Source organism: Hippocampus zosterae, chromosome 11, assembly GCF_025434085.1.
Source record: "Hippocampus zosterae strain Florida chromosome 11, ASM2543408v3, whole genome shotgun sequence".
NCBI lineage: Eukaryota > Metazoa > Chordata > Actinopteri > Syngnathiformes > Syngnathidae > Hippocampus > Hippocampus zosterae.
This window is the reverse complement of record NC_067461.1, coordinates 21,634,631-21,662,282: the sequence shown is the minus strand read 5'-3', so window position 1 is coordinate 21,662,282 and position 27,652 is coordinate 21,634,631. Positions and strand designations below refer to the sequence as shown.

Sequence of the window (27,652 nt, the reverse complement as noted above, 5' to 3'; positions counted from 1 at the left end):
CTCAGTTGGATGATCTATTTATAGTCATTTCATCAGAGATCAAGGCCACATCTCTTGGACACTGGGGTGAAGAGAGGAAGGAGCTGTCAACTGATCACCACCTGGTGGTGTACAGTATTGGCTCAGATAGTGGGGAAAGATGTCAGTCCAACCTGGTAGACCCAAATGTACTTTGAGGGTCTGGGTTGAAAGGTGGCCTAGCCCGACATCTTGGGCAGAGGAGCTCACCCAACAAGTCCATGTTTTGTGGACTTGGAGAAGGCGTTTGACGTGTCTCCCTGGGAATACTTTGGTGGGTGCTTCGGGAGTACAAGATACCTAATCCCGGCAGTTTGACACCCAGAGTTTGATCCTCATAGCCATGGGTAAAGATAATATCTCACTGAGTGGTGAATGCTTGCGAACGTAGCAAATTCGGGGAGTCAGGGTTTTATAAACGGTTTCAAAGATTGACGTTTTTACTGGATGCTGTTAGAGGCGGCGGGGAGGGAGAGGATGTTGTGGTCCGCGGGATCTTTCGCCGTCTTCTGCGTCCTCTGCGTGTTCATTTGAATTTGGGCTGAGTTGAGTTGTGAAATCAGAGGCTTGAAATGGAGAAGTTGCTTCAAGAAGATTTAATCAGAACGTTCAGGGCACAAGTGTGATACAGACAATGGCTGTGGTCAAGTCACAAATGCGCAGGGTCAATATCCCAAGCCAAATCTTACATACTCTAAACAGGGCGTAGCTTTCAATGGAAACTTCACTTTCGGTTGCCCGAATTGCTGTCGTGACATATTCATTTTCCCTAAAAGCTGTCCCAGCTTGTTCGTCTTCGAGTAGTCGTTGCAGTACTTTAGTTTTCCTTTAAATTAAATTGTGTTGTGTTTATTATTTTACTTTATGTTAACTGTTTTGTAAAACGCTTTGTTACAGCTGCCGCTGTTGTGAAAGCGCTATATAAATCAGCATGTATTGTATTGTATTGTATTGTAAATTAGAAACTGTTCCGGTGTTTGTTCGAACAGGACTTAGGTGTGAAACTGCAAGTCAGCGAAGGGGATGCATGCAGAGCGTTATCCGATATTCATCTACTAAATTGACCACATTGGTCTTGCCGCTGAAGTCTGTAATCTGCCCATATTTAGTTATGCTGTATAACTTTCCCATGTCCGCAGTGTAGCTTGGCGTCCTTGTAACAGTCATCACTTAAAATTAAAATACTCCCTGCCGGAGACGCACAAACATTGGAATGCACCAAGCTGAGAATCGGTTTAGGAGAAACGAAAGTTATGATGTCACACTTTGTGCCTCAGTATCGTCCTTCTGATAATATAAAAATGATGTGATTCTCTTCCTGCTTTGCACTCGTGACCCGCAGCCATTGTCTGTAATTCACTGATGCCCAGAATATTCTGTTATTAAAAGCTTTGAAGAAACTGTTCATTGATTCCAGCCTTTGTTTGAAGAACCAACATTCTCTTTGTCCAAAATTCAACGAACACGCAGGGGCAAGGAGGCCGCTTTCCCCCAACATCACTAAGGCAGTTCAAGTCAAGGTCACACCACAAGGTTCAACGCGAGGTCACATCCTAAGTCAAGATGTGTCTGTTTAAAATTATACTGTCAAGCTGATAATGCACATAGTAAATGATGGCTTCAGTGCAAACAGTTTTTCTTTTCGCAAAGAAATTTTGAGCTTTGAAAGGGTGACTAAACTGATCATTCTTGATCCTTGGTGTCGTTTGACAAAAGCATGTCACAGAAATGTTGAATGCATACAAGTCTCTTATTGTTATTACCTGAAGGCCTCAGATTTCTTTAATGGGGGTGGGGGGGGGGGGAATATTTTGTGGCTGAGATTCCTGATGATGAATACTAGTAATGGTTGGTTTCTTTCTTCTAGACATTTGAAGACTTTAAAAATGACAAACAAGCCATTGAGTACCAGCAGAGGATGGTGGACATTTTACTTCAGGTAATATTATACACAGTGCCCAACACGAGTGTGAACACAAAAACTTTTTTTTTTATATGTGGAATAGATATACTGTTCCCGTGGTTGAATTATTGTGAATTAGGATATTTTAAAATAAAATGTCACTTTGTGTCGACTAATTTTTCCCACTCAAGATTAATTTGTTTTAAAAAAGTACAGTATTGTCGATACACAATGGCATTTGCAATCTCTTGGATCTACCGCAACATCCAGTTTCTAATGTTTTTTTCATTGCTCCAACTGTGAGTGTTTGAATGGAGAAAAAAAAGAAACAAAAAGTGAAAAAGTGTAAAAGATGAATATTTGTTCTACAAAGGTTAATTTCTTTAACACAAACGAAACTGGTATAGTTTGGTGTTTTACTCGAGGACACTGTGGTGGTTCTTAAGAATCCTTCAGCATTTCTTCAGCAACCAGTCCAGTCTCCACATTTCTTAGTCTAAAATGGTCAGAGTTTTTTGTTTTCGTTACATTCCAGGGACCTCTTTATTTTGTCTCTGGGTCTGGGCATGCGGTTTCTCAGTCCATACTACAAACCCAATTCCAATGAAGTTGGGACATTGTGTTAAACATAATAACAGAAAATGATTCACAAATCATGTTGAACCTACAGTATATTTGATTAAATGCACTTCCAAATGCGAGATAGTTCATCTTAAAACTGATTAACTTTTTTTAAGCAAATAATCCTTAACTTGGTATTTTTTGGCTGCAACACAGGGGTTTATAAATAAAATGTATTATTATTATTATTATATTCTGTGCTTCATAATGTGTCACACATTTTCAATGGGAGACAGGTCTACTGCAAGCAAGCCAGTCTAATCCCCACACTCTTTTACGATGAAGCCATACTATTGTAAGACACGTACCGTAAATTCCGGATTACAAGCCGCTACTTTTTTCCCACACTTTCAACACTGCGGCGTGTAACATGAAGCGGCTTTTTAATTATTGTTTTTTTCCATCACGGGAAAAACATGGACCAACAAAATTAATGAGTCTTTCACTGAGGTCCAATGAGATTGTATGACGAATCACAACTTCCGCTCTTTTTGCCGTAGCGGGGAAAAAAAACGTGTTACCCGGTAACAGTCGACCAATAAAATGAATGAGTAGTACACAGGGGTCCAATTAAATTGTATGATTACCGGTAATCACGACTTCCTTATTTTAATCTTTCTTCTAACCCTGATCAACATGGAGAATACCAGACGAAAAGCATATGAAACTAAAAGCGATCACTCTGGCAGTTAAAGAAGGAAATCAAGCTGCTGCCCGTAATCTTGGCATAGACGAGTCGATGGTGCGAAGGTGGAGGCTCCGGCAAGAAGTGTAAAAAGACAACCAAAGCTTTTAAAGGTTTTAAAGGTGGGCCGTCGTGGTATTATAGTTTCGTGAAATTGAAGCCCGTCTATTAGGGCACGCACGACGTTATGTCAGCAGCTCCCTCCTAATTACGAGGACAAACTTGCTTTGTTCCGCACATTCACACAAACAAAGATAGCGGAGAATTCCATCAGCCGAGATGAAATAATAAATATGGACGAAGACCCTCTGACCTTTGATTTGCCTCTCACTCGGACTGTAAATAAAAAAGGTGACTCCCCGTCATACTGAAAACAAGCGGCCACGAGAGAACACATTTTACCTGTGTTTTGAGCCGCGCAGCATCAGGCCTAAAGCTGCCAACGATGATCATTTTTAAAGCGGCTGACTATAGAAATAATTTCAGATATCTTTTCCCATTTATATCATTTGCAATATTCTATTTTAAGCCTAGGGCGGCCCGGTAGTCCAGTGGTTAGCACGTCGGCTTCACAGTGCAGAGGTACCGGGTTCGATTCCAGCTCCGGCCTCCCTGTGTGGAGTTTGCATGTTCTCCCCGGGCCTACGTGGGTTTTCTCCGGGTACTCCGGTTTCCTCCCACATTCCCAAAAACATGCATGGCAGGCTGATTGAACACTCTAAATTGTCCCTAGGTGTGAGTGTGAGTGCGAATGGTTGTTCGTTTCTGTGTGCCCTGCGATTGGCTGGCAACCGATGCAGGGTGTCCCCCGCCTACTGCCCGAAGACAGCTGGGATAGGCTCCAGCACGCCCGCGACCCTAGTGAGGATCAAGCGACTCGGAAGATGAATGAATGAATGAATGAATATTTTAAGCCTAGTGGGCTGCAGTATTTCTCGTAATTACGCAGATGCGCATCAAGATCTCTCTTTGTCTGGCCTCTTATGTGTTTCAGCGTAATTTCGTGGTGCAAATGCATTTATCATGCTCATAAAAATATGGAGATTATTTTCACCTTGAGAAATGTTGCATTTTTTATTCTGCGTGGGTTCAGCGGGGGACCACACCCGGAGGCGCTCCACGGCGGCAGGGACGCAGAAGCAAATCCCGCCTACTCATTGGCCAGCGGTTTATAGTACGGTGCGGCGCATATAATTACAAAATTGATTTTTCTTCATAAATCTGAGCATGCGGCTCTTAATCAGGTGCGGTCTGTAGCCCGGAATTTACGGTACAATATGGTTTGGCATTGTCTTGCTGAAATAAAGAGGGAAATCTCTGAAAAACACGATGCCAGCATCTGTTTCTCCAAAACATGGATGTTCCTTTCAGCATTCCTGTAATGGCGCCCTAACAGACGTGTAAGTTATCCATGCCATTGGTACTAGCACAGCCCCATACCATCACAGATGCTGGCTTTAAAATTTTACGTCCATAACAGTCCGGATGGTTCTTTTCCTCTTTGGCCTGAAAGACATGATTTCCTCCAAAAATTAGAAATGTGGACTCGGCGCACAACAAAACACTTTTCTATTTTGCAGCAGTCCACCTTAGATGAGCTTAGACCCAGTGAAGCTGGCTGCGTTTCTGGCTGTTGTTGCTAAATGTCTTTTTCCTTTGCATCATGGAGTTTTAAGTTTAAGTCGCACTTACAGATGTAGCGCTGAACTGTACTTACTGACATTGGTTTTCGAAGTATTCCTGAACATGCTAAAGATGAAGTGTATTCAATGTACACACTTCTTGAAACTTTCACAGAAAAAAATCCCAAGATTGTTCACTATTCTTTCAAGTGAAAATTTGACATCGGCCTTTGTGCAATTTTGCTTATGCGTTCTTGGTGAGCACCAACATGTAACTTCAAATTTGCTGCTCAAAATCCAAACTAAAAAAGGTAACACATTCCCATTCATTACTTGTATTCATAAAATGTTGTGTAAATGTGATAAAAAGCTGTTGATTCTTACCTCAGACAGTGATTGTGAAGTCTCAAACTGTTTACTACATATGGGTTATGAATGCATTTTCCGTGTAGAATGACATTGTCACACACTGTACACAGAGCTTTACCAGTGACATCGAGCTTTTTTCACGAAATCCGACACAAGCACAGACAATGGCTCCTCTTTACTGGTTCCTACTGGGGTCACCGTCATCTTTCTTTCCAACCAGTCCCATCGAAACTTCTTTTTCAGATCCGCATCTATCTGACGCACTTTAGCTTCGTCACGAGTCTCGATAACATTTGGCATTTGTGTAATACAGACTACATCCACGAGTCATTTCAATACCCTACATCCCTTGTGCAAAACCATTCAGGGTTTGCAGGAAAAGGGTTTGGGAAGGCGAACACGGATTGGTTGTGATTCTGCATTTGCCGATATAGCGACCAATCACAACAAGTAAGACATTGGTTTTAGCCCATATACCAAGTAACGACAAACTAACGCTTAGTGAGAAAAAGAACGGTCTTGCTGACTTTATTTGTAAACATGAGTCCCGAGTCTCCCGAAGACAAGTACGTCCCGCTGCCAATACCAGAGCCCCCCCCCCCCCCCCCCCCCCACACCAAAAAAAATTCTCAACAGATTTGGAACAATACAAAAAAGGTAAATTTTGACTGGAAAAAAGCGGAAAAATCTCATCCTTGCCCCATGTGTCTAAACATGGTATTCAGATCTGTGTTTGCGAAAAATTAATTGTGCAGAAAAGTTCACCTGTTTGGATTCAGATCAGCGGATGTGGCCATTTTGCTTTGTACTGACACGTGCTGGCAACTGAAAATGACATAACAGTGCCTAAGGGCTCAGCTTGTGGTTGTCATTATGACCAAACCCAGAAAGCAGGTGAGACTTGAGGGTTGTTTCCTGACCCTCAGTAACTGTTGATGTCATTTTTAGTCGACAGCAAGTGACTGCATTTACAGGGCAAAACTTCGAACCCCTGAGATGAATTAAAAACGGGTGGATTTTTTTCTGCTTAATTCATTTTCCCTCAAATGCAATATTAATCAAAATACCATGTTAAGATGAATCGTTGTGTATAACACATTATTCTAAGGAACATTTTTGACCTCACTTCCTCTCGAAAAGAAAGCAAACTGTTTTAAAAATAAACAATCAAAGGAAGAGAAAAGGTTTATTGACCAAAATAAAATTCAGAACACAGGAACACAATTGTCGTGGCCTATGGAATGCGATACTTGTGCCAAATTAACTCAGACATACACGAAAACTGGACTCAAAACAGAATGTAAACAAAAACCTGCCATTTATTTGCAAAACAGCGCTAAGCCAAAAATTGGTGTTCAATAACAGCCCTAGATTTCATACCGAATCTATCTCACAAATTTCAAACAAGCTCAAGATATAAGAATTCATACTTTTTGTAAAGCCTTTGTTCAGTAAAGCCTGGTTTTGACATAATGGTGGTGTGAGTCATTTTGAGGAAACAAGTTTCTTTTATTTTTCCTTACAATGGTTTTCTTGTTACGTAGGTGATGGTGGACAACCCGGACTTTACACCATCCCAGGTGGGCGGGCTTTTCACGTTTTTGGCTCGGCAGCTGTCTAAACCAGACAACACACTTTTTGTAAACAGAAAATTATTTGACCAGGTAAGCTCTTCCTGTCTGTTTGCATGCTATGCTGTCACACATAATACTGTACAGTGGTAGGAAAAAGTACTGCAATTACCATATTTTCTCCACCAATAGGTGCTTTGTTTATAAGGTGCGTCTTCAATGAATGGCCTAATTTAAAACCGTTTTCATATATTGGGCAGACTGTATTATAAGGCGCATGGAATAGAATGCAGCCATCTCGTTACCTCTGCGTCCTGCGGGACGCACAGTTCCAAATGTGCGTTTCTGGGACGCAAGGAAATTTCTCAGTCCCCCCCCAAAAATAATAATAAACTACAGCAGGCCTGAGGATTTCATGGTAACGATCGTTACTGGTAGCGTGTCGTTTCCGTGGCGTCCTTTTAACGGTACCGAAAAATCGTTTAACCATAAAAGTCACTGCACACGAGTTGACTGTACGCGATCAAATCTCTCCTGTAATAATAATAATAATACATCACATTTGTAAGCGCCTTTCACAACACTCAAGGACACTGTACAGCCAAGACCAATAGTAAAACACAGATAAAATAATAAATAAAGAAAGAAAGATTTAAGGCGGGTAGGCAAGTCTGAATAGGTGGGTTTTGAGCTGGGTTTTGAATAAGGAAAGAGAGTCAATATTACGAATGTTGGGAGGAAGTGAGTTCCAGAGTTTGGGGGCAGAGCGACTGAAGGCTCCTGTGTGATCAACGTGATTTCACAGTGCCTGTATGTGTGTTTGTGGTGTGGTGTGTGAGTGTGTTTCTTCTAATTTACTTTTGTTTTGTTTTCAGTGGGGGCGGGGGGGGGGGGGCAGATAACGTTATGTGCGCATGCAGGTTGCTATTTTAGTCCGCAAACTTCGCGCGGATGAAAGTTTGAGATGGTGGCGAAAAAAACTCTCAAAGGTCTACTAATTACGATATTTAAGAAATGGGAATGCCAGTTTGATTTTTCGTATGAATCGTCCAAAGGGCGTATCACTAAACTCACCTGGGATGTATGTACAGAACACAAGAGCGAGATACGACGGGAGGCACGATTACGAGGCAAGTTGGTCATTAGATCTATAGGCTAATCACTTTGAAAAATATTATGAAACAGTATTGGTTATTCTATAATTTACTGGTTTTAGCATGGTAACTTAAGGAATAAAACATTTCTTACAAGTTGTAGTAATGCTAATGTTAACTGTTGATAAAACTAATGATGACGTGTGTTAGATTTGTAAGCTTATGTTAAATGATTAAATTTTTTCATTTTATATTTGAGCATTATATTCTTTTATGTAATAGTTATCTAAATTATATTCTGTTCAATAATTGTTGAAACATTCTTATGTTGCTTGCGTCTGATTGGCTCCTTTTGTCATTCGTAAAACAACGAACCCCTCAATTTACAGGTTCTTTCGGCAAATTGATAGTAGATTACACATGCGTCGTCTTGGGAAGAGGATGTCAAGCCACATCAATACTTACCTGTATTAATGATTACCAGTAAATTAATCTTTGCAGTGTGAGAATGGAAAAAATACTCTGATTTTGTGGTATGTTGTATTCATGATGCTATATATATATGAGTACACCCATTTTTGATCCATTTCTTTTTTTTTAACAAACCTGGAGTACACAGCTCCTGATGTAATGTTCATTGTTAATGCCTAGTTTTCAAACATTTACCCTTGAAACATTATACTTTTGAGTTTCAGAATTCTTGATTATGAATATCATTCAAAATAGGAAAATGGGTTCCCATGATGAACGTTTACAGAACCCAATATTAGTTAACGTGGTTTCCCATTGTGTAATCCGACTGAACCGAAAAACGGTTATCAAGTGAATTTCCGAAATCCTCAGGCCTGCTTCTGAATTATTTAAATTTTTGCAGCATTTGTTTATCATTGTATGGATATGTTGTTGTTTGTGTTATTATTATATGCAATTGAATAAGTAGAGACCATTTCAGAATTCGAAATTTGGGACTCTCTCAATGCATAATGGGACTATACTTTTCTGATCAGCGAGTCCCTGGGACTCGCTGCGGGTAAAGTGTAAAATTATCACTGAGAATGGCTGCAATAGTGGCTGCGGTTGCGCTATGCAGCCACTAGATGGTGCTACAATACAGGAGAGTACGAAAGAATACAGGGCAGCTTTATTTATACAGAGCAGTGGTTCTTAACCTGGGTTCGATCGAAACCTAGGGGTTCGGTGAATCGGTCTCAGGGTTTCGACGGAGCCCCGGAAATGGAGATTAAGACACACCCGACTCAAGATATCAATTAGTTATGACACTTTCGCTTGGCCATCGCTGGCTGCAGATGATCACATTACATTGCTTGTCCAATCAGTGCTGCGGGAAATTTAGTTCGCTCAGTAGCCACTACGAGATTGTTGTGATAGTACATCATACAATTAAAAAAAAAAACAATACTTGTGCCATGTACTTTTATTTACCTTTTTCTGTTTTTAATAAATGCATTTTTTTAATGTCTTGAATTTGTAAAATAATTTTTTATTTTTCACAAATGAAGGGTTCGATGAACGTGCTTCTAAACTGGTTGGATTAGGTACCTCTAACAAGGTTAAGAGCCACCGATATAGAGCCTTCACAACCAGTGTAGCTGTAACAAAGTGCTTTACAGAACTCTTAAAGTACTACGCCCAAGAAATCAGAAGATTGATCCATATCTAGCTCTCTCAGAATGTAGCATGGAGCGCGACATGAAGTCCTTTTATTCAACAAAAAGGCACACCAATTTGTCACATTCAAATGAGTTGAATGACTTGAAATCTTAAGATGAACTTCTCAAAACACGCTTGCATCTTCGAATGCCCGCCATTATTGTGTTACTATTATTTTATGTAATAATTTGTATAACCAACGGGTACAAAGGCACCATACATAATTCATCTTTATTGTATTCTGTTCAGGTCTTGGAGTTTCTATGCAGATCAGATGATGCCTCACGACACACGGAACGACAGCAGGTTTTTGTTATGATTCTAATTTAAAAGCAGTCTTCCTCAGTGGCAGCCGATCAATAGAGGGGGGCTAGGGTGCCTCCACACCACTTCAACAGATTACTTTCTTTGAAGACAAAAGAATTAAATTAAAAAATTGAATAATAAAATAAAAACATTTCAAAACATGTATGTGCATACTTGTGTCCAATTACAGATATTTACAACCGAGTTTCACATTACGCTTGGAAACCCAGGAATAATATGCAATTAAAAAAATAAAAGGATCCAAATTTCCCCCCACACACCTGGATTGTGCAAAAGTCTGTTAAAAATTAGGAAAAATGTTCACATTTACAAGTACAGGGATTTAAAATCTCAGTCACCCCGATGTTATGCGCCTCGTCACAATAAAGAGGAAGGGGTGATAGTTTTTCACTGTGTGGTACGTACTTACTGATTTATAATCAATAACATTTCCAAAGAAAATGCGAGCTGTCACGAGGACTGCCTCTGCTACATATCGCGGAGATATAGCTGGGTAGCTGCTACACCGCTAACATCAGTCAAGTGTTAACGTCCTGCCACAAACTACCCACAGCTTTAGTACTCAAACATCATATAAACAATAAAAACAGTTAAAGTTGTCACTTGGGATAAAATTGTGTTTAGTGGGTGAAGGGGAAAATAATATTCCTGTGAAGTTGAATTACAAGCCTTCATCAAAACGATCTAATAAATCTCAGGTCTGTACTTGGGCTTTGTTATCTACACACAAACTGATTTTTGACATCATGACTGGGCTATGTATGTTCTTGGTTTCAAGGTTCTACTGCAGCTGCTCCAGGTCGGAGGTGTGGTCCAGTTTGATGAAGAAAAGCTGTTGACTTTGTCACAGAGAGCCAAGTTGTAAGTAGCTGACAAAAAAAAGAAAAAAGATTTCATTAAAAAGCAAGGGTACCAAATCATTTTTACCTTTCATACTGGGCAAATACACTGTTGACAAAGTAAAAAGAAATCTCTTGCAATAAGATTTTTTTTTAATTCATGATAACATAAACTTTTTCCACAACAAACAAGCAACCAGGTTGTGCATTAGCTAGGAAAGCCATATAGCCAGCTCTTTCACACATTGACAGTATCACGTCAGGGGCGGATTGAGATTCAGAAACTTCACCCGCCTATGTGCTAGTTGGAAGTTATGCAATCCAATAATGCCTACCACCAATAATTACATGAACAAAATAAAAATTTGTTGTTTTGATTCGTCTTTTTAATCCTGTTTTAATTATAGATAAATCATTGATGTATTTAGAAATATCTATTTGATTTGATTTTGATTCGTCTTTTTAATCCTGTTTTAATTATAGATAAATCATTGATGTATTTAGAAATATCTATTTGCCTATGTTTCCCTGTCTTCCAATACAGCTACCAAATTTTGGAATTTCTTTATGAGAAGAAACATATGTATGACAAGACCATTGACTGCTACCTAAAAGACCCTCTGAGAAAGGTAAAAACAAAGTAACTAAAAAAAAAGTCATGTAAATACAACCGGCTCATTTATTTATTGTTTTTAATAAATGCTGCCATTGATTTCCAAATTGTAATCTAATATTTGTTGTTAGGATTGAGTAAAAATGAAGGTGACACCTTTTTAGTTGGTCAAGTGAAAAAAAGCATTTCTTTGTGGATGTAAAGGGGGAGGTCTTCAGCTATATCGACCACCTGATGTCTATGTCAAGTCACGAATCTGAGGAGAAGCAAGCAATCAAGAACAAAACACTGCAACACATACAGGTAAGCTCATGTGCATTGATGAACTCAGGAAAGTCGCCGGTATGCCCTTTATTTGTTGTGGTCTTGCTTTATGATTCATTGTGGATTTAAAATATGCTTGTGTCATCATGAAATGGGGGGGAAAAAAGGAAACATGGGAGAACGTGTGCATCGATTTTATTCAGGTCATCAATTGAACTCTATACCTGAATAACGAGATGCACCTCCAGATCACTTTTAAATTTGCAGGGAAGCCATTCTGGGCCCTTTTACAGCATTAGAAATCTTCATCCATCTATTTTTTAACCTTTTTATCCTCATGTGGGTCGTGGTCATGCCGGAGCCTATCCCAGCTGTCTTTAGGCAGTAACCGGGGGACACTCTGAACTGGTTGCCAGCCAATCACAGAACACACATAGCTGAGCAACCATCTGCGCTCACACTCACACCTAGGGACAATTTCGAGTGTTCCATTAACCTGCCATGCATGTCTTTGGAATGTGGGAGGAAATCGGAGTACCCGGACAAAACCCACGCAGGCACGGCGACAACATGCAAACTCCTCACAGGAAGGCCGCAGCCGGAATCGAACCTTGCACCTGTGCACTGTGAGACAGACATGCTAACCAGTGCTGTCCCGCAAAATAAATCTCATAAAATTCACAAGACTTTAATATTCCAACCTGGAGGTCACAGAAGCATTGCCTCGTTTTTCTCAAAAGGACAACACTAGCCACGACGTCCGCTCACCAGTAGCTGAGCTTCGCTGTGTTCAAATATTCCAACCTGGAGGTCACAGAAGCATTGTCTCGTTTTTCTCAAAAACACAACACTAGCCACGACGTCCGCTCACCAGTAGCTGAGCTTCGCTGTGTTCATTTATGGACAATGCGTGTGCCTGGAGCGTGAAGCAGTTGACAGGGCTCTCGCGGATCCTTATAAGGCATTGAATCCACAAATCTTAGAACAAGGCCTTACGTTATTTGGACTTACAGACGCTGCTCGACTTACGAACATCCGAGTTACGAACAACGGTACATACGAACATTTTTACGGGTATGTCGAAAAAGAAAAGAAAAAGTTAGATTTTGTATTGCGCGCCTTTTTCCGAGTACAGGTACTGTGGTGCTTCTTTCCGCCGCTAATCCCTACGTGAGGCGCTGTGAGAGCTCGCCCAGCATCCACCCCGAACTCTGCCCAGTTGTTAAATATCTCGTGCATCCATTATTCAATATGGTTGGTGAAAAGCGAAAGTCTTCTAGTGGGAGTGGAAATGTAAAGAAGAAACACGCCATTTCATTTCAAATGAAAGTGGCAATAATAAAGAAGCTTAATAGAGCATATTATTTTATTAAATGTTTATTTTTCAGTACAAACCAATACAGGTTACTCATACAAACCTTAAACATACTTATATAAACCTTAAAGATACAGTACTTATATAAGCCTTAAACATACATTACATACATATACCACTGAAGCAACATGAAGCAACGGGGAGAACAAATTCACCTTACAAATGATCGTTCGGAACTTATCTCGTTCGTAAGCTGGGGACCGTCTGTACTGCTTTCCAGTATTAAAATCATTTTAAATATATATATTTTTTGTCTGTGTTATGGAATGTGCGTCTGTGTGTCCTCATCCTTAATGTAACGTAACTGACTTCAATATATATTCCGGACTATAAACCGCTGTTTTCTCACAGGTTTTTGAACCCTGTGAATTAAACACCGATGTGGTGAATTTATGGATTTTTACCAGCTAACAAGCTTCATGCTGCCAATATGTTCTTGGTTGTGTTCGACAACGAACGGCTGTTCCATTTCTCAGAAGGGTTGGTCGTCCAACAGGGAATGGCACAGCTTCCAAAGTATACTGTATATAGCCTGCGAGTGAGCACGGTGCAGCCTGATTTGGGATCAAGCCTTCTCGCGTGACAGCACAGAAATGTGCCGACCGTTTCCAAAGTTGACCGAGTGTGTCTGACGTGAGTGCTTTGTGAATTGGCTCTCTGATGAGACTACTAGCTTTGGAAACCCACTTTTATACAAAACACATAATGCAAGACATATTTACGGTTGTTGGCTTGTTCTACGCGCCTACCGGTTTTGGTGCAAAAATCATGACAGCCGAAACTGACAGCAATGTAAGAGAATTTCAATCCATCCATGGATCCATTTTCTGATACACTTTTCCTCACAAATGTTGCTGGCCGTGCTGGAGCCTATCCCATCTGTCTTCGGGCGGAGCACACCATGAACTGGTTGCCAGCCAATCACAAGGCACATTTAGCCGAACAACCATCCGGTCTCACACTCACACCTAGGGGCGACACTCTAACAGGTTGACCACCGGGCCACCAGAGAACTTCCCTTAACACAAAAAAAAAATGTCTGACCACAGGAAATTCCAGTCTATCAAATTACGATGCAGATAATACTTGACTTTCTGAGCGCGGATACCAGCAAATCAGGGGAGCGTATAATACATGTGTACAGAGAGGGGGAAAAAACATCTTTCAGGGAATTTATGCGGTATGTGTCAATTTAAAAAAAAACCCAACTTTCTGATGAACATCATTCTGTGTACATATCACATGTTGCAAAATAGGGTTTGTGGTCATTCAGTATCCTCATTGCAGCCTAAATATGGTATTTATTTATTTATTTATTTATTTTTAATATAGTGGGTGAGCTTAATACTCAGGTGCGCTTAATAGTCCGGAAATCATGGTCCCTGCGTCCATTATCAAATTGTCACATTTTGCCATGCTAAATGTGCTCTTTTCCAACGTATGTTTACAGGAACTGATCATGTTTGATACAAACAGGTCAGCTGACCTGGTTGTGTGTCACTTTGCTGAAGAAGTGGATCAAATTGTTTGCCTTCTTCCGGTAAGGTATACACACAAATAGACATGTTTTATTTTGTAATTTTTCTTGTCTCGTTGGCTTGATGACATTTTGCCAGACCACTCACAAACAACCAAATCTACTTTTCATCGAGTATAATTTGCTTGACGACAACTTGAGAACTGAATAATTTGAGAAGACTACAATTACAGATTTCCCAAAGCATTTTAAAAAACGAAATGCAGATATTGTTGGTTTGCAAAATTCAGACAATGGCCTACGAATGGTTTCATCCATATATTAAACCCTATTCTTCATAATTGTTCGCAGTTGGTTTTAAGCCTGCACAAATGAAAGTGCAATATATCGAAACAGTTTGATACACTTTGGTAAAATCCTCTGATGCAAATAGGAAAGCTTGCTGAAGTTCCTTCTTTCTTTCCTGTTTTTAAAGGATGGCGAGCTGCATTTCAAGTTTTTGAGCTTATTCATGGAGTCATGGTCTGTTTGGTCCTTCTCATACAAAGCCTTTTCCATATTTTTCATGCGTGTCATTTCACTGAGCACGCAACAGTTTTACAAATTTATTATATATATATTTTTTTTAGGGAACGTCATTATCCGGGGACCCCCCTTCCATTGGAACATGATCTGCACACACATCTGCTGGACCTGATGTGCCGTTTTGCCCCCCAACAGCTCTTGAGTTTCCTCCAAACCTCACAGCACTATAGGTTGGAGGAGGCCATACAAGTATGAACATTTGTGTTTCTTGTTCATCGGTCAATTTAATTTAAATGTTACACATTGACATTAGTGGATAAAAGTGTTTGGTCTCGTGATCACTGTAATTACAGAAAGTGAAAATGAAAGAAAAACTGCTGAGAGAGGTGCTGGTGGGCTTGAAATCGGGGTTTTGTGCATGTTCCAAAATTCAACTGAGCATGCTTTTTTGGACCTAGCTTGTCATCCTACAACAGAAAAGAGCTTTCCCCATACTGATCTGACTAAGTCAGAATGATACAGTTGTCTAAAAGTTAAACGAGAGTAGAAAAGTAAAACAGATCAAGGCGATTCAACAGGAAATGAGTGGTCAAGTCCATCTTATTTGATTATTCAGTTGATGTGTGCCTGCATACTTTTGTCTTTAAACCGTGAATGAGATTCCAATGTCAAACAGGACTTGGCTTAGTGATGTTTTGGAATCCTGTACAGGGAATAGGATGAGCGGTGCATGCGGGGTAGCAAAAGGTGTCCAAATTAAATTGTGCCATTCGTAACTGACCATTCCCTGCCCTGGTATAAAAAAGAAGAACCTTGTCTTTTGGAAGTATAATCATGATCATACAAGGAAACCCAGGTTTATAGCATTAAAAAAACAGCATCCATTTACCTCAAGTCTATTAAGAGCGAGTGGAGCATGTTTAAAAGAAAGCTCTAAAGAACGGTGTAACTTTACCACAAAAGTCTGGCATTCATCGCAACCTTAAAATTAGATACAGTAATCCCTCATTTATCGCGATTAATGGGGACCAAAACTAACCGCGATAAATGAAAATCCGCGAAGTAGCGACCAATTAAAATATACAGGTAAAAAAAAATATCTATCCATCCATCCAACCATCCATCTATGTATGTATTTATTTATTTAAAGTCCGCAAACGGTCCGGGAGAAGCTGCAAAACAACAGCGAATCACACAGACTAACATATACAGTACTGTACTCCATGTATATGGAGAATTTCCAGTTATTTATTTATTTATTATTATTCTTTTTTATGACTTTTTGAAAAATCCGCAATGCACCGTATCCGCGATAAACGAACTGCGAAATAGCGAGGGATCACTGTACATGCAGAAATTATCCATAGACATAGAAATTCAATGATTAAGTATTGTGTAGGCTGGAGGTGATCAATATTTCTGATTGGCAGATGTCTTAATTTTAAAGTAGGGTTTGTTTTGAAAATTCTGTCTTGACAGAAATGTGAATCATTCATATGTTTCTATTCAGTTTTTTTTCAACCTCACGTGCGTAATAATTTGGAACGTATTTTTCATGAGGAGGAAAATATTATTGTTAGTTTAATAGTTGTTTTTTTATACTGCAGCCTTACTTTATTATTGATGTTTGTAAAATGTACCTGGCGTAGACACTGTGGTTCTCAAACCTTTTCCACCAAGTACTACTGCAAGAATATACTTAGCTGTCTAAGTACCACAATTATAACCATCAATAAAAAGGTAGACTTTTATTCCCAAATCGTACATTCAGAAAATCACTGAAACATAATGCACAGATATTAATTGAAAATCATCAATATCGCATATGTTAGTTACATAAAAATTCTACCTGTTTGAAATGATTAAATGCACATATGTTGTACTGATAATGTGATAATGAATTACAACTGTGCTCCATATAACAAATACTTGAAATGAACTGAGAAAAAAAAGTTCAAGCCACATTGTGCACAATTAGAACATTTGATTCATTGATTCTTTGCATAGCACAAGAGGATCATAGACATGCTGGATCCCATCCCAGCTGTCTTTGGGTAGCAAGCGGGGGTCCACCCTTAACTGCTTGCCAGCCAATCGCAGGGCACATATAGCCATCTGCACTCACACCTAGGGACAATTTAGACTGTTAAGTTAAGCCGACATGCATATTTGGGGATTGTGGGAGGAAGATGGAGTACCAAGAGAAAATCCACGCACGCACAGGGAGAACATTCAAAGTCCACACTGAGGAAGGCCGGGGCCTGGGATCGAACCCTGCACCTCTGCAGTGTGAGGCGGACGGGGCTAACCAGTCGTTCTAATGTCACACAGCTAAATTATCATGATACTTAAAGCGCCTCATGTTAGTTTCTTGATGGCAAAATAAATTAAACAGGCAAGAGAAGACAGCCGCATTTGTACTAAATATTTCGAAACTGGTTTGTCAGTTGAAAAAATAATATGAAAAAAAATTTTATCATGTACACTAGTAGCGTAATTGATGATTGCATTTGATTTATTTTGGGGGAGGGGGTATTTTACACCGTAGAAATTCATATTTACTACTGCACATTGTTGTCTGTCTTGAATATCTTAATGAACTTTATGCTTGTATGCATTTTTTAATGTAATTTAGACTTGGATTAAGGTTGACCATCTCACTTGTATCATTCTTTCTCTTTATTTAGATCACTGAGAAGTACCACCACAGTGAAGCTACAGGTTATTTGCTAGAAAAAAAGGGTGACTTTTATGGAGCATTTACAGTTTTGTTGGAGGTACCAGTAGTTAAATATTGTTATTCACCTACACATTTGATAGGAATGGCTGTTTTTTTTAAGTTCATTTACTGAAAAATAACTAATATTCATTTGTCTGAAACGTACATGTACATCCTCAAATATATCTTTCATAGGCATTAAAAGTGCAGCTTTCTCTACTGACTGCTGACCCCACCAGAGGGCAGAACGAAGAGGACAAAGAGAATGAGTCGATTGTATTGAAGAGAGTAGAAAATTCACTGAATGCCCTCATCGCCTTGGGTCATCGCAACTCTCAGAAACTCCAGCAGCCACAAATCAAGGTAATTTCTTGTAGCGTTGTAACAATATTTTCCACTTCTCATCATAAGTGGCCAAGTATCCATCCAGCCATCCATCCATTTTCTGATCCGCTTATCCTCACAAGGGTCGCGGGGCGTGCAGGAGCCTATCCCAGCTGTCTTCAGGCAGCTGGTGGGGTGCACCCTGAACTGGTTGCCAAGGCACACACACGCACACACAAACAACCAGAGTGCTTATTCATTTGGATCTTTTCCAACCAAGATGTCCTTTCCCATTATGGAGTGGAAAACTGACATCCACTAATTGCAAGTCAAACCAATTACAGCTGTGGCACACTGACTAAAAACAGATCAGTGAAAAGCGGACTCTTACGTGTGCACATTACTGTACAGAGAGGAATAGGCTATTTAATAATCACCCCTTCTTATCAAAGCATGCGCAACAGTTTCATTTGTTTTTTTTTTTCTTGCATACAGGAGCTCTGGTTTTCATTATTGGAGACATTGATGACTCCCCAGAAACAGGGTAAGGAATCTTACACATGCAGTATTCTGTGTTACTTTGGTTTTGTATGAAGACACTATATCTGAGGCACACTCAAATTAATTTATTAACTCACCTTTTTTATTTACAGTCCGAGTGAGAGGCAAATCAAATGTCAGAGGGTCTTCGTCCATATTTTTTATTTCATCTGTGCTGATGGAATTCTCTGCTATCTTTGTTTGTGTGAATGGGCGGAACGAAGCAAGTTTGTCCTCGTAATTGGGAGGGAGCTGCTGACATAACGTCGCGCGTGCCCTAATAGACAGGCTTCCATTTCATGAAACTATTACACCATGACGGCCCACCTTTAAAACCTTTAAAAGCTTTCGTTGTCTTTTTACACTGGCTCAGTTCTTCTTGCCGGAGCCTCCACCTTCGCACCATCGACGCGTCTTTGCCAAGATTACGGGCAGCAGCTTGATTTCCTTCTTTAACTGTCAGAGTGATCGCTTTTAGTTTAAAAGCTGCATCATATGCTTTTCGTCTGGTATTCTCCATGTTGATCAGGGTTAGAAGAAAGATTGAAATAAGGAAGTCGTGATTACCGGTAATCATACAATTTCATTGGACCCCTGTGTACTACTCATTCTTTTTATTGGTCGACTGTTGCCGGGTAACACATTTATTCCCCCCTGCTACGACAAGAAGAGCGGAAGTTGTGATTAGTCATACAATCTCATTGGACCTCAGTGAAAGACTGATGGTCCATGTTTTTCCCGCGATGGAAAAAAAAATTAAAAAGCCGCTTCATATTATACGCCGCAGTGTTGAAAGTGTGGAAAAAAAGTAGCGGCTTGTAATCCGGAATTTACGGTACTTGTTAATGCCAATGTCTTGGATATGGATAATTATGAATAATCAATGGGGGATACACCAAATTACTAAATCTGAATACGTTTGCATGACCTTTAGTTGTATTAGTGTTTTTCTTTTTTTTTTGTGTGGTTTTTTTTTCTTTGGGTTATTAATTTCTTAAAATCCAGGACAGATTTGTACAATGTCTGGAGGTAGATTTGCATGTTTATTTAAACACTCTGCTGTTTTCAAACAAATGTAAACAACACTAATACACAAATGGCCTTGTTAATGGTGCTGGTTACAAGGAATTTTGTGATTAAAATTTTTTTTTATTTCCCCCCCTCCAGTCTTAAAGGACCTGACAATGAACGTTCTCAACAGTATGAGCAGCTTGGTTTCACTGCCTGCTATCATACAGCAGATACTGCAGGTATGTCTTTTGCTTGCTCACCTGTTGGATACTTTCTATACTTGTGGCTCAAACACTGGCAGCCCCAGACAGTTTTATGTGGCGTGGCAGGACATTCACTGGGGAGTGTGGAGGTTATAACCTCGCCACATGCACACGCACGCACACAATACATATATTTAAAATTGAGATTTGATTTTCAGCATTTCCTGGCACATTTTCTGCATTTGATGTGAATAACAGCCTAAGGTTGAGCACTGAACCAGTACGTGTAGGCAATGCAATAACAATTCTCACCTATGGCTGCAGCGAACGATTATTTTGCTTGTCGACTACTCACCGATTGGAGTTGCAATCTAATCTAGTAGTCTAATCCGATCATGTAAATCGCAGCATTTTGATCCAGCAAGCTGCTGCTCTTATATACCCATCATTGGCTTACAGCCTGAATGTTTACAAACCAAATCAAATAAAAAATATTGACATGATAGTAGATTAAAACTTCGTAGCTTGTACCAGCATTCTTAACATGTTTATACATGATCATGCAACTTAGATGGAAGGCGAAACTGTAGCCTTAATATTTTTAGCTGTCAATGTCAAGTGTATTTTGAACAAACATAAAAGCCGCACCTGTCTATAAGATGCAGGTGCCCACATTATAACAAGAGATATTTACAAAGAAAAACGGTATACAGACGTTTTCAAAATTTTATAAACATACCTTAACTTTTCTTTCCAAATAGTGCCTGTAAACGCAGGAACACCACGGCAGTAAAACGGCACTAACAGGGCTGATAAAAAAAACAAAAAACTGTTTTGCCGCCGAGTCATGCTTGCTGTAACACTCGGTCAACCATTACTTCATTAGGCTTTCTACCATCTACACTTTCATTGTCAATTTTCACGATAATGTCTTTCGGAAGGTATTTGTTTGTTTGTTTGTTTGTTTTTTTGTGGCATTGTAATCCTTGCCGGATGCAGTGCAGCCCAAATCACAGGTGAAATGCGCCCTCTCACGGCCGGTTGTTTTCAGTGTGACGGATGATAGCGTTTTCCTCGACAGATATGTATCAAGTTGTCTCACCTTTTCTGCTTGAGCGCTCCCTTGCAGCCATTAGAAAAATCACTATATAGTCCGCTTCATTAAATAAGCCACAGAGTTAAAAGCGTGTGATGAAAGTCGCGTCTTATAGTCGGGAAATTACGGTAATTGGTTGTTTGAGTTTTACCCTTGATGGCACTCTAGGGACCCGGCCGGCTATTTGTCTGCATGGAATTCAAGTTTCCATTTGTTTCATTCATTCACATTTGACCTAACTTTGTGCCCACCAGAGTCCTATTTATCAGAAAGGACAACTTGCAGAGATCCAAGTCCTTATTCTTGGGATGCTTGACACTTTCAACTACGAACAGGTAAATTCGGACAGTATCATAAATGAATTTACCATAGTTGGGAAGGCTGTCCAAGTGAAAGGAAGAATAAATCTTTCCCTTTACTCATACTTGTACATGCATGCAGAACTCATTAAATATAAATCATATTTCTCATATAATCGGTGTTTTGTGTTGAAGACTTTATTTGAAACGACCACCAGTCTTTTAAATCATGACCTCCACTGGTCCCTGGCTCATCTGCGCACCGCTGTGACAAGGGGACTCCACCCGAGACAAGACTATTGTAACATTTGCCTTCAACAGTACAAGAGGTGGCAGGACCCATCTGAGCAGATCCTTCTATTTAGGTAACACAAGCTGCACTCTGCAAATGGCATAAATGAATCCTTTCAGGGACAACAGGTACTACAGTGGACAGCTGATCGTGTGATCAGGTTACAGGGTGCATGAAAGGGTTAAACTCGGACAATTCGATCTTGATATTTAGGTGCTGATACCGATATATCTTGGCATCTCAGTGCCGTAATTGTACGATAAATTCTCCATTGTGAGACAAAAACAGGGTTCTTATACTATCATATCTTAATCCATATTTGGAAGAAATCCAATACATCACAATGTGCAAATGTCTTCTTGCACCAGGCAGCAAAACAATTTGAAGGCATTGTTTAGTCATAGAAATACTTTCTTATTTTCGAAATGGTGGTTGACAATCGAACCAACAGTCCATGCCGCTTCCAATACTTAGATTACACACATTGGATCTTGATGAGGGCGGCCCGGTAGCCCAGTGGTTAGCACATCGGCTTCACAGTGCAGAGGTACCGGGTTCGATTCCAGCTCCGGCCTCCCTGTGTGGAGTTTGCATGTTCTCCCCGGGCCTGCGTGGGTTTTCCCCGGGTGCTCCGGTTTCCTCCCAGCTTCCAAAAACATGCATGGCAGGCTGATTGAACGCTCTAAATTGTCCCTAGGTGTGAGTGTGAGCGTGGATGGTTGTTCGTCTCTGTGTGCCCTGCGAATGGCTGACAACCGATTCAGGGTGTCCCCCGCCTACTGCCCGGAGACAGCTGGGATGGGCTCCAGCAACCCCCGCGACCCTAATGAGGATCAAGCGGTTCGGAAGATGAATGAATGAATGAAAAGGATCTTGATGAATGAAATTTGATGTTCCGCATGTGTGACTTTTTCCCATTAGAAGTTATCAGTCCTCTAGTTTTGACAACTGCAAGTGCATAAATTACTGTATTTTCCGCACTATAAGGCGCTTCGGAGTATGAGGTGCACCTTCAATGAATGGCCTATTTTAAAACGGTTTTCATATGTAGGGTGCACCGCATTTAAGGCGCATAAGCAGAAACTACAATAGTGGTTGCGGTTGCATTATACATCCACTAGACTTTTCAATTATTTTCTGTCATCCCCCCCCTCGGAAGAAGAAAACACCCCCCCCCCTCACATCCGCGCCACTATAAATCGTATCATTTGTCTATAAAATTGTTATAAGTACACCTCTGCATAACACTGTATCCTTATTAACGTATAAGAGAATAAAAAAAGAAATAATGGACTAACTTACAACAAAGAATAACTTTATTAACTGTAACAGAAAATATTAAAAGTCCATCTGAAATTCAAAAATAAAATTAAATCCTTCATTAAACTAAACATTTTTTGACTGACCGTGTCAAACCACGCGGTATTGAAACATAAAATCAATAAATAATAATGCGTTTAAAGTGATCACCAACATTAACTCAGGAGCACAATATTTAAAAAAAAACTTCAACCTGCAAAACCAAAATACATGTAGATTTTTTAAAATCAAAATGATATCTGGATTAATGGCTAAAATGAGTATGTTTTGCAATGCACAGCTTTTCGAAGCGAGTTTTGAAGCAGGACACAGCAACTCTCGCGCCCCACTATTTGAAAAGCACTGCACTAGACGGAGCTACGCCAAAAGAATACAAAATAATACAATACAGCTTTATTTATATAGAGCTTTCACAACCGCTGCTGCTATCACAAAGCATTTTATTAGCTTTGTGTACAATACTGTCCTGGGTTGCTCCCTTGACACTCTGGAGGAGGTGGGCAACAGAAGGATGCTAACTAAGCTAAAAGCTATGATGGCCAGTCCCTCCCACCCCCTCCAGTCCGCCCTGACAGCACTTGGTAGCTCCTTCAGCCAGAGACTGTTACCCCCGCGCTGCAAGAAGGAGAGATACCGACGCTCGTTCCTACCGACTGCTGTCAGGCTGATGAATAAAAAATAACAATCATAATTATAATAATAATTGAATGATGTGAAGGAAAATTGTAAATAGTACTGCGATTTATCCATTTGTGTTCATATTGTATTTAATTGAAAGATGTTTGTTGTTGTTTTTTTCCTCTTTCTCCTTTCTTCTTTCTACATACATTCTTGCTGCTGGAGGCTGTAAATTTCCCCAGTGTGGGACGAATAAAGGATATCTTATCTTACAAGCTGTATAAACACACGCATTCCAGGTCAATCAAGCATGTAACAAAAAATGAAACTTTTAAACATGAAAACATTGTTAGTCTATTCTCCATCAGTAATTAATGTGTTTAAAAAAGATGGGCGGGAATAAGTGAATTCAGGACTTTTATTGGTGTCTTTTTTTTTTTCCTTGTTCAAGCAATCATAGTTCTTAGAATGCATCATATCCAGCACCGGATGCAGCCGTGCTATCTGCGTCAAGTAGATGATGCCTAATCCTGCTAACTCAGCAACCAGCCAACAAACTGCAATTATGTTCTCAATAGTAATCCGGCTCTCTTGTCATATCAGCTGTGGTCACCTGTACCACGTTCAGTGCTTGCAGCAACAAAATACGGACTGTGGGTTGGGAGGTGCTTCAGAGCAACAGCAGCAGTGGAGTTGCTACAAGTGTTCCACCGTTCACAGAGGAAGAGGCCGTCAGTATACCATACCAACGAGAAGTCGCAGCACATCCCTTGCACAGGTCTGTGTATTTTGCGACTAAGGCTTTCCCATGTACCCTACAGCAGGGGTCCCCAACCTTTTGTGCCCCACGGACAATTATGTCAGACAATATTTTCAGGGACCGCCATTTAAGATGTGGTGGGTTAATACAACAAAATAATATGGTATGAGCTGCTTAAAAACTGTGGTGTTTTCGAAATATAATAATAAACACAAGGAGCGTCTAATCTGGCCGCAACACTGATTGCTATGGTAATGTTTAATGCCTTCAAAATACGATACAACGCAAATTCAAAGTGCATGAAAATGACAACTCACCACAGCCCCGAGCTTGATTTTCTGCAACTAGACGGTCCCATCTCGGGGTAATAGGAGACAATGACACCTCAAGTGTGTGGTTTATGTCCTTTCTACTTTGTAATTTTGTTTTAGTCGCCGTTGCTGTAGAAACCCCCCACCTCACACAGGTAGGATGTCAGAAATAGCAACAGTGCTATTGTGGCGATCTCAGAGTTTTCAGCCATCACTTTAATCCAGTTGTCTCGAACGTACTTTTAAGGCCGCGATCATTTGCGACCTCCAGCGTTTTGTTTTTAGCGTAATCGGTCACATTACGTAGAAGCGTGGCTTGACGTGAGTCAAGCGTGACACAGACGGATGTAACGGAGAATCCGGTAATTTTTCAAAATAAAACATCTTTCGTATTCCGAAATAAATAAAACGGAATTAAGGCAAGTTCTTTCTGTGCGGCCCAGTGCCAAATGCCCTGCGGACCTGTACCGGTCCGCGGACCGTCGGTTGGGGACCACTGCCCTACAGTACAAAATTTTAATTCAAAGTGCACAAACCACAGCTGTACAATTTGCTGAGAGAAATATGTGAACATTACAGTTGTAGATTGAAAGATAACTTCCGAAATAGGAATCGGCAACTTACAGCGCGGTGAAAAAGTGTTTGCCCTCGTCTTCCTGATTTCTGTGTTCTTTGCATATGTATCGCGCAGCAAAGGTTTGAGTTCATCAAACCGATTTTAATATCTCACAGAGACAACCCAATGAAATCCAAAATACAGTTTATAAATGCCATTTTAATTTATTAGGGCACAACAAAACCCCAAAACTACGTATCCATTTGTGAAAAAGTAAGTCGTAAGTAAATAAAAGTAAGACACACAAAGACTCTTAAGAAAGCCAACACAGGGGTAGTCAAAGCCAAGTAACAATAAATACAACAATCAATTAACCTGGCTAGGTTTTTTTTTAGGCGGCAAAGAGTCACACAAGAGTTATAGGAGTGGTGGGTTCAGAAATTCACTCTTGACGCTGAATGTGACTCTGAAAGTGGTGTGTTCAGAGGGGCAAAGCGCGCTCTGAGTATATTTCCAAATGCACGGCCACATATCTGCTGGAATCTTCTGGTGAACTATCTGACACCATTTTTGTCCATGTGTATTTTCTACTGTGGTCAACGGTCCTGACAGGCCACACATGAATTTTTCTGCCAGTGGCTGCGGGCCGGTAGGGCCAGACTTTATAGACATTGATGAAGCATGTATGATTAACTAGTTTTGCGACAATAACTTGACTCTCAACATCGTTTCCTGTCGCAGACTCGACTTTCATCTGCTCGTCATGACGAAGCTGGTCGAAAGAAGGTAAGGATTGAACGGGGATTTGAAGACAAAAAGCATATTTTCAAGTTCTCTTTTTTTTTTTAACAACATGGCAGCCACAAATGTTGCATGTCATTTTGAGACAGTGACGTAACAGTGCAGCTAATTTACATTATTATGGAAGGTTAAATATATCTTAACATTTAACCTCACCATTACAGTATGCTTGACCTCAACGGCAAAGTACGAGCACACTAAATGATAGAAGCAAGACCTCACTGAGAGTAGAAAATGAAAACTGATTTGTTTGGTCCGAATTTTTACGCAGTGCTTTGAGGTTGACAATGAAGTTTTATGGCCAACCTTTGTCACACATCACATTGATTGATACGATTGCTCGTATGTGATTGCGCATTTCTCATTGGATCAAAACAAACCACATCTAAATGTTGTTCATGACTGTAATTCAGGTTTTTGAAGAGGTAATGCTGGACTTTCCACAAGAACAGTCCTGGAATCAGCTACGTTGTTTATACAAAGGGCCATCAAGGGTAAGTCATTGGCAGCACTGACATGCTTATGGTCGACACTGGGAAATCTGGCAAATTGTCTGGAGCATGTGCAAGCGCAGCGCTCAGCTGTGTTGTCTTGACTGATTGTGTTGTTCTCTCCTTCTCTGATCCAACCCCCAGTTGTCCGTCCTGACGGAGCTCTCTCACTGCCACAGCAACGAGAGAGCAGGGACTCTCATTCAAGCTCATCCAGCACAAGAGAGTTTCAGTCTTAAACTATCTCCTCCACCTCTGTTGGAAGAATAGCAATGTGTAGCGTTAGCCCTTTGGGAGGAGCATGTCACACTTCTTTGTCTTCACCCTAAACGGGGTGAGCTGTCTACTAAATGGATGAAGTGAGAGTTTGGATTGCTTGAACATGTTCGTATTGTCTTTGTGTCCGTGCCCCGATATGATCAGTGATGCTTGAATTATGATATATTTGCAACCTGTGAGACTTTTGACCTGTTGGTAAAGGAGTATTCAATGTTTGAAAGTGTGTAATCTTGAAAATACACATTGTTCCAAATGATTTGCCATATGCTCTCTTGTTCATTTTCCAAAACACTATTTATTATCCATCCATATTCCAATCTGCATTATTTTATTTATCTGTTTATTTATCCCAGCTGTCTTCGGATAGTAAGCGTGGGAAAATCCTGAACTGGAAGCTGTCGTATGGTATTCTTCAAGTATGTTGCAATGACACACAGTTACCAGCAGAGGACAGTGACGGACTTCTACCGTGCGCGTCCCAATTGTAGTGATGGGAATTCCTTTTAGAAGGCGGCTCTTTTGGTTCGGCTCCCTAAAAAGACCGCCAGTCGCAGGAGTCGCAGGGCACACAGAGACAAAGAACCATCCGCGCTCACACTCACACCAAGGGACAATTTGGAGTGTTCAATCAGCCCGTCATGCATGTTTTTGGAACCTGGGAGGGAACCGGAGTACCCGGAGAAAACCCCCACAGGCCCGGGGAGAACATGCACCTTCGCACTGTGAGGTTGACGGGCTAACCACTGGCCCGCCATGCCACACTATTTATTATATCCAGTATAACTTTTTTTTTTTAGACATTTTTACTTTAACTTTGTGCAACAGTAATTGTCTTTTTTCCCCTTAATTTAACAAAAACAAAACAAAATACAAATTTTATCAAAATAAATACTAAACATGAAAACAAAAATATCCTTTTTATTTGTACAATTCCCCTTTTCACATCCCCTCTGAAATCACTGAAAAAATATATCAGAAGAGGAGCTATGAACCATTTTAAATACTGACGCAGGGGAGCACAGGAATGTGCAGTGCTGTTCTTCCACTAAAGGTGAATG

The 27,652-nt window shown here is 40.3% G+C and overlaps 1 protein-coding gene and 1 long non-coding RNA gene across 3 annotated transcripts in view; one reads left to right on the top strand and one right to left on the bottom strand.

Moving 5' to 3' along the window:
* vps8 (VPS8 subunit of CORVET complex) overlaps nt 1-26,850 on the top strand; it is a 70,920-nt gene extending 44,070 nt beyond the window's left edge. For both annotated transcript variants that reach the window (XM_052081015.1, XM_052081016.1), the window contains 19 exons: nt 1,886-1,957; nt 6,763-6,882; nt 9,804-9,860; nt 10,660-10,742; nt 11,265-11,349; nt 11,538-11,636; nt 14,423-14,512; nt 14,925-14,971; nt 15,079-15,223; nt 17,662-17,751; nt 17,889-18,056; nt 18,513-18,561; nt 19,725-19,807; nt 21,122-21,202; nt 21,362-21,531; nt 24,000-24,174; nt 25,765-25,809; nt 26,238-26,318; nt 26,460-26,850. In XM_052081015.1, the coding sequence (XP_051936975.1) occupies nt 1,886-1,957; nt 6,763-6,882; nt 9,804-9,860; nt 10,660-10,742; nt 11,265-11,349; nt 11,538-11,636; nt 14,423-14,512; nt 14,925-14,971; nt 15,079-15,223; nt 17,662-17,751; nt 17,889-18,056; nt 18,513-18,561; nt 19,725-19,807; nt 21,122-21,202; nt 21,362-21,531; nt 24,000-24,174; nt 25,765-25,809; nt 26,238-26,318; nt 26,460-26,585 (1,866 nt within the window). In that variant the 3' untranslated portion in view covers nt 26,586-26,850. The remainder of the gene's footprint in view (nt 1-1,885; nt 1,958-6,762; nt 6,883-9,803; nt 9,861-10,659; nt 10,743-11,264; nt 11,350-11,537; nt 11,637-14,422; nt 14,513-14,924; nt 14,972-15,078; nt 15,224-17,661; nt 17,752-17,888; nt 18,057-18,512; nt 18,562-19,724; nt 19,808-21,121; nt 21,203-21,361; nt 21,532-23,999; nt 24,175-25,764; nt 25,810-26,237; nt 26,319-26,459) is intronic.
* Nucleotides 9,813-24,972, bottom strand: LOC127610742 (uncharacterized). The gene is made up of 2 exons (XR_007965013.1): nt 24,474-24,972; nt 9,813-10,750 (listed from the first exon to the last, which is right to left on the bottom strand). It is a non-coding gene; the product is annotated as an uncharacterized LOC127610742 (long non-coding RNA).
* Nucleotides 26,851-27,652: the final 802 nt, after the last annotated feature.